The sequence below is a fragment of the Entelurus aequoreus genome, linkage group LG04, assembly GCF_033978785.1.
Source record: "Entelurus aequoreus isolate RoL-2023_Sb linkage group LG04, RoL_Eaeq_v1.1, whole genome shotgun sequence".
Lineage (NCBI taxonomy): Eukaryota > Metazoa > Chordata > Actinopteri > Syngnathiformes > Syngnathidae > Entelurus > Entelurus aequoreus.
This window is the reverse complement of record NC_084734.1, coordinates 86,516,964-86,530,307: the sequence shown is the minus strand read 5'-3', so window position 1 is coordinate 86,530,307 and position 13,344 is coordinate 86,516,964. Positions and strand designations below refer to the sequence as shown.

The 13,344-nt window shown below is 40.6% G+C and overlaps 2 protein-coding genes across 3 annotated transcripts; one reads left to right on the top strand and one right to left on the bottom strand.

Moving 5' to 3' along the window:
- Positions 1–1,374: 1,374 nt before the first annotated feature.
- Positions 1,375–2,367, bottom strand: tmem126a (transmembrane protein 126A). The gene has a single exon (XM_062045920.1). The coding sequence runs from the start codon at positions 2,123–2,125 to the stop codon at positions 1,508–1,510; it is 618 nt and encodes a 205-aa protein (XP_061901904.1). The 5' UTR covers positions 2,126–2,367; the 3' UTR covers positions 1,375–1,507.
- A 70-nt stretch (positions 2,368–2,437) lies between these two features.
- Positions 2,438–13,183, top strand: LOC133649117 (dual specificity protein kinase CLK4-like). Of its 2 annotated transcripts, XM_062045918.1 has the most exons (13): positions 2,438–2,588; positions 4,880–5,040; positions 8,219–8,471; positions 9,042–9,138; positions 9,420–9,486; positions 9,574–9,690; positions 9,764–9,930; positions 10,049–10,143; positions 10,239–10,368; positions 10,444–10,526; positions 10,605–10,684; positions 10,771–10,861; positions 12,582–13,183. In XM_062045918.1, exons 2-13 carry the CDS (start codon positions 4,880–4,882, stop codon positions 12,750–12,752), a joined length of 1,512 nt encoding a protein of 503 aa, XP_061901902.1. In that variant the 5' UTR covers positions 2,438–2,588; the 3' UTR covers positions 12,753–13,183. The 2 variants fall into 2 exon arrangements, with proteins under 2 accessions (XP_061901902.1, XP_061901903.1); XM_062045919.1 differs by lacking the exons at positions 2,438–2,588; positions 4,880–5,040; positions 9,042–9,138 and having other exon boundaries at positions 8,391–8,471.
- Positions 13,184–13,344: the final 161 nt, after the last annotated feature.

The window sequence follows — 13,344 nt, the reverse complement described above, 5'->3', positions numbered from 1 at the left end:
TTTGAGCGAGGATGAAAGATTTGTGGATGAGGAATGTTAGAGTGACGGACTACAATGCAGTGCAAGACATCTTTTTTCGCTCTGACCGTAACTTAGGTACAAGCTGGGTCATTGGATTCCACACTTTCTCCTTTTTCTATTGTGGATCACGGATTTGTATTTTAAACCACCTCGGATACTATATCCTCTTGAAAATGAGAGTCGAGAAAGCGAAATGGACATTCACAGTGACTTTTATCTCCACGACAATACATCGACGAAACACTTTAGTTACGGAGCTAACGTGATAGCATCGTGCTTAACTGCATATAGAAACAAAATAAATAAATCCCTGACTGGAAGGATAGACAGAAGATCAACAATACTATTAAACCATGGACATGAAAATACACGGTTAATGCTTTCCAGCCTGGCGAAGGTATGCTGTTGCTAACGTCGCCATTGAAGCTAACTTAGCTAGGGAGCTAACGTGATAGCATCGTGCTCAAATGCAGATAGAAACAAAATACATAAACCTCTGACTGGAAGGATAGACAGAAAATCAACAATATTATTAAACCATGGACATGTAAATACACGATTAATGCTTTCCAGCTTGGCGAAGCTTAAAAATTCTGTTGCTAACGACGCCATTGAAGTTAACTTAGTATAACGGGACCTCACAGAGCAAAGATAAAAACATTAGCGCTCCACCTACGCCAGCCCGCCCTCATCTGCTCATCAACACCCGTGCTCACCTGCGTTCCAGCGATCGACGGAAGGACGGAGGACTTCACCACGATCATCCGTGCGGTGGCTAGCGTCGGCTAGCGCGTCTGCTATCCGAGTCAAAGTCTTCCTGGTTGTGTTGCTGTAGTCCGCCGCTAATACACCGATCCCACCTACAACTTTCTTCTTTGCAGTCTCCATTGTTCATTAAACAAATTGCAAAAGATTCACCAACACAGATGTCCAGAATACTGTGGAATTATGAGATGAAAACAGAGCTATTTTGTATTGGATACAATGGGGTACCGATACTTCTGTTTCACTGGTTACGTCACGTGCATACGTCATCATTCATAGACATTTTCAACCGGAAGTTTCGCGGGAAATTTAAAATGTCACTTTATAAGTTAACCCGGCCGTATTGGCATGTGTTGCAATGTTAAGATTTCATCATTGATATATAAACTATCAAGACTGCGTGGTCGCTAGTAGTGGCTTTCAGTAGGCCTTTAAATAAGTTGAAAAACGTATTCGGGTGTTACCATTTAGTGGTCAATTGTACGGAATATGTGCAACCTACTAATAAAAGTTTCAAAAAAAGGTAAATCAAAACAAGGAATAAAATAGGAGCACCAGGACAGGTGGGAACAAAGTCTAAATGATCTTTTATGTATTTTATTTGTCATTTCTGTGAATATTTTCAATTACAAATATTTTGTGTTGATCCTTTTGAGTGTCTGGAAGCTGTGTACTAGAACACACTAGTATGGAAAACGATAGAAGTATTAAGTCTCAAATTTCAGTGTTGCAGTCCCTCTCTTTGTGAGCCCAAGGCGACTTCACAGAGTTTGAGGTAACTTTCAAAGGTCCTTGAGCTGAGGAAGCTAGCAAAGAGGGCCTGGAGGATCAGAGCCGGCTTCATCTTCTTCAGCACGGGTCTGGAGACGTCCATCCAGAACCGGAGGAGGTTCCCCTTCTCCGGCATGGGCGCCGTGTTGTACCTGGTGGCCAGGCCGATGTTGACGGGCAGGGCCAGGATGATGGGGTACACGCCGCCGCCGACCACCGCCGCCAGGGCGCCTCTCAGCAGCACGCAGCCCGGGCACTGGAGTTCCCCCGACAAGAGCGGGTTGCTCACCATGGCGTAGTAGAGGGCGTAGGTCGTCATACAGGGCAGCACCGCCATCGGCAGGCTGGAGGCGACGGTCGCCTGTGTGACGTTCAGGACTCGGCGGTAAAAGCTGTTGGCTAACAGTCCCGCAAAAGCGGCATTCCCGCCCACGTACAAAGGTCCGTACTGGAAGATTTTCTGCTCGGTGTCGGGCAGTTTGTGGAAATTGCTCTCCAGTAGTTGGGCGATCGCTGACCTTGAGAGCGCCTTACCAGCCACGCTCTCCTGCAAGTCGTGGTCCGACATCCTCCAGGTTTTGCCGACACCTTTTAAAAATATCCGGTGGGTTAAACTGTACCTCAACGCACCATGTTTTCACCACAAATCATCGAGCCCACCACGTGATTAAGTCCTGAATTGTGTCTGTAAGGAGTAAATGTGGAGCCCATCTTGTTGAGTAAAATCCCTAATGCATTCCTTATTGAGTATTACACTGTAAATTACCTTATTGATCAAACTTGTATTTCAGTAACATGCGACATAACACAGTAGACGGAAGTACCTGGAAGATTAAACTCGGGGCACTACAACTCGGGTCACTTGTCATGGGCGTGGTTTCTTCGTGAATCACGTGACCATAAAAACCATTCCGTTGGAGTCCACAGCATTCGCCATCTTTGATAAGAGTTTCGTCGACGACATCTGAGCAAATACTGTCTTTGGAGCGCTGATAGGTGAACTCCTGTGACATAGTGTCCATTTAAAAGAGGTAAGGTTGACACTGATGATTTTTTTAAGTGCCTGTTTGTGTAATTAATGATGTGCTCTCATGTAGCCAGTTAGCTTCTCCAAGCGTCGACGACAGGCCCCAACATGGTGGCGCTTGCTACAAAAGCTAAATGCTAACGTCGAACATTGCCTCGCGTCAATATTTTCTTTTAATGTACGTTCTTAACGTGGCTTACTATTAGTAGCTTGAACATTGAGGGATTATAAAAATTTGGGTTGAAATGTACAACCTAAAATAGTGGCGCTAATCTTTCTGGCCTAGCTGGGCCTGGAAAAATAGCCGACGTCAGCCACGATCAGCTTTCAACCAGTTCCAAGCACACCGTGTAAGTGCGATTGTATTCGTGCTAATTTGTATTTCCAAAAGTTATTAACTGTTCATTTCTGTTTCTAAGCCCCATGAGTGTTTTGAACAATCTCATCAAGTGTTACAGTTAAAGATGTCCGATAATATCAGCCTGCCGATAAATGCTTTAAAATGTAATATCGGAAATTTCCGGCACCGGATTTTTTATTATCGGTATCGTTTTTTTTCCCAACATAAAAAACACAAGATACACTTACAACTAGTTCACCAACACCAAAAAACTCCATCCCCCATTTACACTTATTCGCACAAAAGGGTTGTTTATTTCTGTTATTAATATTCTGGTTCCTACTAGGGATGTCCCGATCCAGGTTTTTGCACTGCCGATCCGATACCGATGTTGTTTTTTGCACTTTTGTTACGATACCGATTCTGGCCTATCCGAGCATGTATTAAAGAGCATAATGGGGAGATGTTGGATGGTGGGTCGAAAGCCCACTTTAGACTCTTTACTCATTATATATCAATACAGTCTGCACGGGATACAGTCCGTAAGCACACATGATTGTGCGTGCTGCTGGTCCACTAGTAGTACTAACCTTTAACAGTTAATTTTACTCATTTTCATTAATTACTAGTTTCTATGTAACTGTTTTTCTATTGTTTTACTTTCTTTTTTATTCAAGAAAATGTTTTTAATTTATTTATCTTATTTTATTTTATTAATTTTTAATTTTTTACTTTATCTTCATCATACCTGGTTGTCCAAATTAGGCATAATAATGTGTTAATTCCACGACTGTATGTATCGGTATCGGTTGATATCGGTATCGGTAATTAAAGAGTTGGACAATATCGGATATCGGCAAAAAGCCATTATCGAACATCCCTAGTTACGGTTAAAGGGTATTCAGACAATGCGTAACATAGCCGTCTTTGTGAAAGAAAGGACACGCAGTTCTCCCAGTGGTCGTTAAGATACTTTCAGTTTGTTTGACATGAAGCTTACTTTTTGTATTTAATTTTAGTGCACTATGTGGCTCTGTGTGCCTTTATGGAAATGTACATATTTTCACATATACCATTAGACCAGTGTTTTTCAACCACTGCCGCGGCACACTAGTGTACCGTGAGGTATTGTTTGGTGTGCCGTGGGAAATTATATAATTTCACCTAATTGGGTTAAAAATATTATTTGCAAACCAGTAATTATTGTCTGTGCTGTCAATAGTAGCTGTGTAATACTCTTCCATATCAGTAGGTGGCAGCAGGTAGATAATTGCTTTGTAGACGTCAAGAATATGATTTGTCTGATCCCAACATGCAGACAGTGGGAGGCAGTGTGCAGGTAAAAAGGTATCTAATGCTTAAACCAAAAATAAACAAAAGGCATTGAAGCTTAGGGATGGCTATGCAAAACGAAAATAAAACTGAACTGGCTGCAAAGTAAACAAACAGAATGCTGGACGACAGCAAAGACTTACAGCGCGTGGACGTCATTGTGGACAGCGTCCACAAAGTACATCCGTACATGACATGACAACCAACAAAATAGGAGCGCCAGACAAGAAAACTAAAACACTTCACACAGGAAAACACCAAAATGCTCAAAATAAGTTACAGCGTGATGTGACAGGTCGTGACAGTAGACCTACTTTGAGACGAGCTACAGTGATGTATGCTTGGTTATTGAATTCATATCCAACAATTGCGAGAAAACAATTGCGAGAACGACTTTACTGTCAATATCGGCTGCTGAGTTTAATTTTTTAATGTTTTCTGCTGGTTAGGTTCTCTGTGCCTCAGCTCAGAAAAGGTTGAAAAACACTGCATTAGACCATGTCTTTCAAGATTTTTTTATACCATGAAAATCTTCACAAATATTTTGCTGCCACGGTTTTGACAATCGTGTATACCATTTTGTTTTGTAAGAATCTGACCCGAGTGTTTCATGTTCTTTTCAGATGCGCCATTGTACACAGCTGCACTCCCCGGGTGTTTGGCTTGACGAGTACAGCTGGGAGGAAAGAATGGACTTTCGCAAACGAAAGATGCGAGATTCGCACAGTAGTGAACGAGAAAACAAGTACAGAAGAAGTAACCGACACTGCAAGACTAATGATGGGTAAATAGCCTTGTTGTGTCCAGTCATTGTTAGCCATTGTACTTTTAGTGTAACTATCATGTATGAGCGTTAGTGTTATTGTCAGTAACCTTGTGTCATATAAAAAATGTCATTTTTGGCTTAGTGTACAACGCAGTAAGCACATCTTTTGTAACATTGTGTTATTTTTCTTATTAGCTGCATGTTTTCTGTTTTAATAAAAGGGAACCTATGATGATTTTAATCTAAGCCTACTAGTCTGTGTATGTCTGCAAGATGTACATTTGTGGAGGCGTTACCAGATTGCAAATGAAACAATGCCACACCCTCTTCAAAAGTGTCAGCTATTTTTCCCCCCAGACACAGTCAAAAATAAATAGATTCACCCTGTAAAAATATTAGGTACACATTCCGATCGATTCAAACCTGCTTAAAAGAGCTGCTTTTAGAAACGTTTGTGCCTCTGCATTTCACACTTCAGTGTTATTGTACGCATGCCAAGATAAGTGGAAAATAACACTAAATCATAGGGTGAGACATTTTACCCCATTTTAATAATTAATCAAAGAAAGAACTCAACACATTGAGAAGTGCTAAAACTGCCAGGAGTCAATTGTCAATATACCAGTGTGCAGCTTTTTAAACATCACAAAACACTTTTGTTTTAGAGGGAGTTAGATTTTGTGTTTTGTTTGTTTTCTTTGCTGATATTTTAACTTTTTTTAAACACAGAAACAGGGTTGTTTTTTAGCACTTTGCCTTTCCTTTCTTTTTAAAGGAAACATTCTAATATTCATTTAAATTTTTTGTAACAGCTGAATGAGCAGCACAGTTAAAGTATAATTAGATATTTATGAATGAATTAGTCATTGTTCGTTAGCACACACCTAAAATAACTCAAGCTGCGTTTAAAAGTCTAGGGAAAAATTAGAGCTATTACCGTATTTTCCGCACCATAAGGCGCCCCGTGTTATTAGCCGCACGTTTAATGAACGGAATATTTCAAAACTTTGTTTACCTATTAGCCGCCCCGTGCCATTAGCCGCACCTACGCTACGCTAAAGGGAATGTCAACAAAACAGTCAGATAGGTCAGTCAAACTTTAATAATATATTACAAACCAGCGTTCTAACAACTCTGTTCACTCCCAAAATGTAATGTGCAAATGTGCAATCACAAAAATAGTAACACTCAAAATAGTGCAGAGCAATAGCAACATCAATAACTCAACGTTGCTCATACGTTAGTGTCACGCAACACACAAAATAAACATTTAAAGCTCACTTTCTGAAGTTATTACTCATCTACAAATCCCTCGAATTCTTCTTCTTCGGTGTGCTTCACTTGTTTTTTGACACCATCTGTGATGTGGACGCGCATGCAGTCGTAGATCAACAGGAACGGCGCTGTGTGAAAAAAGTCACCCGGTGTCTTCGCGTAAACGTCTATCAACCACTCGCTCATCTTTTCTTCAGCCATACATCCCTTCGAGTTAGCTTTTATGATGACGCCGGCTGGAAAGTTCTCTTTTGGCAAGGTCTTCCTTTTGAATATCACCGTGGGTGGAAGTTTCTGGCCGTTAGCATGGCAAGCTAGAACCACAGTAGGACGACTTCTCATTCCCTGTGGTGCGAATATTCACCGTACGTGTTCCCGTTGTATCCACAGTGCGGTTCACATGAATATCAAAAGCCAGTGGAACCTTGTACGCGTGTCTCTTAGTAGGAGACATTTTGTTGTCTTTACAGAAAAACAAATGAAATTAAATATCCGCGAGCTTCTTCTTCTACGGGGGCGGGTGCTCACCTTGGCGGTTGCTTACAGTAGAAGAAGAAGCGCTTCCTCTTCTATGGGGGCGGTTGCTTACCGTAGAAGAAGAAGCACTTCCTCTTTTACGGGGAAAAAAGATGGCGGCTGTTTACCGTAGTTGCGAGACCTAAACTTTATGAAAATAAATATGAATATTAATCCATATATAAGGCGCACCGGGTTATTAGCCGCACTGTCTGCTTTTGAGAAAAATTGTGGTTTTTAGGTGCGGCTTATGGTGCGGAAAATACGGTAAATGCTTTATTATCCGACTAATCGTTAAGATGTTGACTAATCGACTATCAAAATAGTTAGTTGCAGCCCTACTGCCCGGTAGCACATACTTAATCATGGTTTCCCCTAAACTGCTAAGATACTTGTGGTGGTGGAAGTGTGGTCACCGTGACATAGTCATTTGCTATAATGATACAATTTTCTTGTCGAAGGCTCAAAGTTTATACATTTAAAACAAATCTGTTAATAATTATAGTCCTCACTTTTTTTTTTTATCGTTTTGCCATATTTTCAGTTGTTGCTGCTTTTTGTACAGTGTACTTTGTTGAGATTTTTTCAAGTGTTTACAGACTTTAAATGACTTTTTTTTAAATTAAAAACAACTATCAACAAATATAGCATCTTCTACTGGTGTTATTATAGAATGTAGTCGTGTTTAGAGACTACTATTGCAAGAACACATCAGTAGGGTACAACAGGTTAGTTATGTACACCTCTGCATAATATTGTATCCCTTTTTAACATTAAAGACTAAAGAAAGAAATATAGATCAACTTACAACAAACTTAACATTGTTTTTTTGGTATCTAACAGAAAATATTTGAAGTGTATACATTTGTCTGTAATAAAAAAATAAAATCTGTAATCCTTAGTTAAACTAAACATTTTTGGCCGACTTGAACCATTGGAAGCTAAAATATAAAATAAAATCAATAAATAATACATTAAAATTGATCAGCAACAATAACTCCGGAGCACAGTATACAAAACGCTTTAACCTATGAAACATCCATCCAGCCATCCATTTTCTAATGCTTGTCCCTCCTGGGTTGTAAAGCAGGTTTAAAGCATGATACTGATTTAGCATGTTACCCGGGATCACAGGGCATCGCACTGCACTCATACATGGTGACCTGCCTCACTACCTGGGAAGATCTGCTACAGACGTGTATACCAGACAGCCAATGTCTTATTTTGCCCGAGTGATTATTTGTAATTGTGAGAAATAAGTTATTTTAAACTTTTATTGGTAACATTAGCTAGCCAGTGGTCTTGGTGGTTTCTGTTTTGAAAACATGTTTGAGCCGGTGACATACAGCAGCTTTAACTTAACTTTTTTGTTGTTCTTTTGGGGGATTTTGTAACTGTTTAACAGGCTCTTCCTGGAGAACCGCTGTTTAAACCACAGTCTTGAATCGCGTGGGAGGCCAATCATGGACCACAGTTTGGAGACGGCCTATGCAGAGGACAGCCGTGATTGTTCCCTCAAGGACAGAGATCGCGACTGGCACCATTATAGCAAGTCGTCTGGACGCAGCGGGCTCAGCGGCCGCAGTCACAGAAGCAGGCGTAGCAGGCAAAGAGACAGAAGGCACAGGCGTAGCCACTCTCGCCACAGGTCCTCCTCGGTACGAGAACTTCTTTTCCCTTTTACTTCTTCTGTCTGTACCACAAACCATCATCAGGGCCATTATCACTGGTGCTTAGCCATTGCTAACACCGGTTTATTTTTCTGCCATACTAAAATGATTTCTAGTACTAAACATGTGTAGCGTAGGTGTTAAGGTAATGTACTGGAAGATGATTTAATACTAATGTTGTAACTGTAAGCTTATAATGAAATATAGAATAATGAATGATGCTGTTTTACAAGACATACATGTTATCAATCAAGTTCACTTTTTTTCCTGTGCTACTCTGAGAAAGTCTCTCATCTGAAAATCTTGTTGCCATGTTTTTCTTCTGTAACGCACACTATGTGGTGGCTGGCGCCCAATTTCTCGATGGGGCTGAATTTGAATTTGCTGCGCCGTCCATTCGCCTGGCGGTGTTACTGAACGGGCCGAAACTGTCCACCCCCGCAACTCCCCCCTTGGCCTGGTTGAATGAATGACGATGTCGCGTTGTGGTGGCCTGGTGCTGGCTGGCTGACTGATGGGTTATTGATGTGATGGCGGAATGCGGCGGTTCGGATGCAGAGGAGGAGCCATCGCCGCAGGAAAAGATCCAGGAGTGTTGAGGATGATGACGAGGGTCACCTCATCTATCACAATGGAGACATGCTGAAAGCGAGATGTATAGAATATACACTTTTTTTCTACTGTTCACATTTTGTTTTTCTCACACTCTTGTCTGGTGTTTATTTCTAAATATTTCATAGATATTCATGTATTTTGCCCATTAGATTACATGCTACATTAGGTTTGCTACTGCACTTGTAATGTAAACATTGAATTGTATGGCATTACTCTCAAGCCAATTTAAATAATATAGTTTAAACAGTGCAGTCAAGCAGCCACAGCAATGTTTCTTTTATCACTGCATTGTTTCTAACTTCCTTTTTCTATCTTGTGTAGATGAGATTGTGAGTACTCTCGGAGAGGGTGCCTTTGGGAAGGTCGTTGAATGCGTTGATCACCTAAAGTAAGAATGGCTATTGCTACTTTGAATTTTTACCCGTCTTATTTATTGACATATCCGATTTTAATTTTTTCCTCATGTTTTTATTAGTAATGGTGCTCGAATGGCTCTGAAGATCATTAAAAACATTGAACGCTACCGAGACGCAGCGAAGTCTGAGGTAGCTGTGCTTGAACAGCTCAAGTCTCTGGACTCCCAGGGCAGATAGTGAGTAATTACACAACGCTAATGAGTTAGCAACACTGACAAACCAGATACTTACAGTTTCCTTTTTTTTTAGTGCGTGTGTTCACATGCTGGACTGGTTTGACTATCACGGTCATATCTGCATCGCCTTCGAGCTGCTTGGTCTCAGCACTTATGATTTCTTAAAGGAGAACAACTTTCAGCCTTTCCCCATCGAGCACATTAGACAAATGGCCTACCAGATCATCCACGCTGTAAAATGTGAGTCACTTGAGAAGCCTGGAGTGATTTTATGTTTTTTCAAAAGAGCTGCCAAGTTATTCTTCGCCATTAACCCCGCACCGGGACTAACTGGTACCTTTTCCTCATCTATATTTAGTTCTCCATAAACATAAGCTCACTCACACAGACCTGAAGCCAGAGAATATCCTGTTTATTGAGTCAGAATGTGAGCTTCGGTACAATTCATTTAAGGTAAACATGTTTTCACTCTTTCTTTATATTTATCATTGTTGTACATTTATACTTATTGATGCAGTTTGATAAACATAACCTTGTTTTATCTCTAGAAACGAGATGAAAGGACATTGAAGAGACCAGACATAAAAATAGTAGATTTTGGAAATGCCACATATGAACATGAGCATCACACATCTGTGGTGTCCACACGTCATTACCGGGCCCCTGAAGTCATTTTAGGTATATGATTTATTTAACATTTTAAAATAAAGCTCCTCTTGTGAGCAGTTTTTAAGTGTCCATTTTGATTTACAGATCTCGGCTGGGATCACTCCTGTGATGTGTGGAGTGTGGGCTGCATCCTCATTGAGTACTACCTCGGTTCAACTCTCTTCCAGGTTTGTGGCCATCAGGTGCATAAAGGAAAGGAGTGTCACTCAAAAGTGTTAACTACTTTGGTTTGCTTTCACATTTAGACCCATGACAGCAAGGAGCATCTTGCGATGATGGAGAGAGTCCTGGGCCCTATTCCTACAAACCTCCTTCATAAAAGCAGGTAAGGGAAAAACGTTATATATTTGGGAGAAGGCCAACAAACTTTGTTACTATGGTGACTTTGTCCAAATTGTTTTTGTTGTACAGGAAACACCGGTATGTCCACCGGAACAAGCTGGACTGGGATTTTGACAGCTCATCTGGCAGATACGTCAGGAAACACTGCAAACCACTCAGGGTGAGAATGTCCTTTTAACCAGTGGTACCCAACCTTTTTGTAACTGCGGACCGGGGGGGGGGGGGGTATTTTTATTTATTTTTATTTTTGTCATAACAAAATACAATCATGTGTGCTTAGGGACTGTATCCCTGCAGACTGCATTGATATATAATGTAGGAACCAGAAATATTAATAACAGAAAGAAATAACCCTTTTGTGTGGATGAGTGTAAATGGGGGAGGGAGGTTTTTTGGGTTGGTGCTCTAATTATAAGTGTATCATTAGTTTTTTATGTTGATAAAGAAAAAAATAAAAATTATTATATATTTTTTCGATCCACGGACCGGTACCGGGCCGCGGTCCGGTGGTTGGGGACCACTGTTTTAAACCACCAGTCTTGTTTTGACTCACTGGCTAAAATGCCCATAGATCTATAACCATGTAGAACCCATAGAATACTCAGACTAGTTATCTAGAGGGACAGGCTGTGGTGTCAAAAATGAACCTAAGTACTTCTAAGGGCCTGTCCCCACAGAACCGTTTTTTGGTGGAATCTGTGAAATATGTACAGTTTCAACCTTTTATCCCGACGCAAACAGCGTTTTTGGTGGTCTGAGACGAAAGTTATTGAAAACTGGCTGTATATGCCCCCTCCCTCCCGCCCTGTTGCCGCCCCGACAGGAGAAGGCAGGCTCAAAAGCTGTCAACAACAGAGCTGTGATTGTCATGTACAGTACTTACTATTAGGTCTATTGCAACAAAACCATCTATCAACTAGACATGCAGTACAGACACATTATACAAAATACATGTCATATTATTTTAAATACAATGTCAAGCTCGGGCCACTCGAAGAACAAGTGTTTGTCTCCTTTACTACTGTACACTTGCTAAAAGAAGTGTTTTACCATTATTTACTGTACTATTATGTACTAGTGATGTTTAATTTTGTCACATTTTTTGTGCAATGAGAACAAGACTGTTGGTGAATTGTGCGGTGTAAACAATGACAACTATTTTTTTGCTTTGGTATTGGACACTATTCCCTTATTAAAATAGTGCACATAAAGTATTAAACAATAAAATATTACATACATCTATATTAACACAATCCAAAATCCTCTTCTTCACTTCCACATTTGCAGGCACTCCTTCGTGTTCTTCATTCTGTATCCTCTGCGGCTGTTGTGCCTCTAAGTAAAACAAATTAGGATGTTTCATCACCTCATTGTGAACACTGTTAACTAGCTTTGATGTAGCATAACAAGTAGCTCGTAGCAGCTCGCTCGTCAAGATTAAAGTATGGTTTAACCTACATAAGCACATTTCTGCTTTTAGTAACCTGCTCCAAGAGGTAAATTATTGCTTGTGTGACTGTGGGCTTTCTGGAGAAGTTATAGAATGAGGTGAGTTTCAGTGGATGAAGAATCTTCAACGCCACTCACGGCGAGGCATGTATTATGTCATTTTCAACCCGGAAATGTTCCGCATGGATGTGACTAGCTGTTGATAGGACACTGGGGACACATTTATTTATTTTTAACCCGAAACAACAATGTTGCTGCCCTAAAATTAGTTAATACTTTGATAATACGATACAAACAAGTTGCAATGGTAAAGTGCAAGTTGTATATATTTTTTTAATCTAAGAATTGCAGGAAAACGTCAAAGTCTGCCTCCGTTCTCCATATTGTTTTGTAATTTACAATACAATCTCTTTCCTTCTCCCTCCAAATAGCGTTACATGATGTCTCAATGTGAGGACCATCAGCAGCTATTTGACCTCGTAGAGAAGTTGTTGGAGTACGACCCAGCCAAGCGCATTACACTGGACAAGGCCCTCCAACACCACTTCTTCTCCTGCTACCAAAAGAGCAGCAGCAGCAGTAGTGCCAGTAAAAAACACTGAGCACCTTATCACGTAACCTCAGAACCGTCGCCATCTTCCAACAGAATGCTCAGTCCCAGCCTCGACGTCCTCACTCTCTGAGAGAGGTGGGCGTATGCCGACTGTATCAGTCCCCTGCTCCACTTTGCCAAGAACATCTCATCATTTGTTCTCAGTGTATATATTTATTTGCCATACTATAGTCTCTGGGTGCTCTGATAGAGCTGCAGGTTTTTATTTTGTTAATCATTGTTTAAATTCTCTTTTTGCATTGTACAGTTCCTAAAATGTATTAACCGTTAAATTTATATGCATTTGTATCGCCAGCTTTGTATTGTAAAAAATTGTTTGGGGGCATAGAATCTGTACATAGAATTTGTCATATATTTTTGGGGGTTTTGACTGGTTTTGCTGTTTCTTGTATGTTTTCTCAATAAATGTGGCCAGTTGAATCATTCAGTGTTCTGTCATCACTTGAGAACATGCAGTAGTCAGGTCTATCCACACGGTGGCAGCAAAACGCTTTTTGAAATGACAGCCTGACTGAATTTTAAATTTGGATGCAAAAAAAAAGAATGAAGAGCTTCAATTCCAACTTAGTAACTGACTTCAA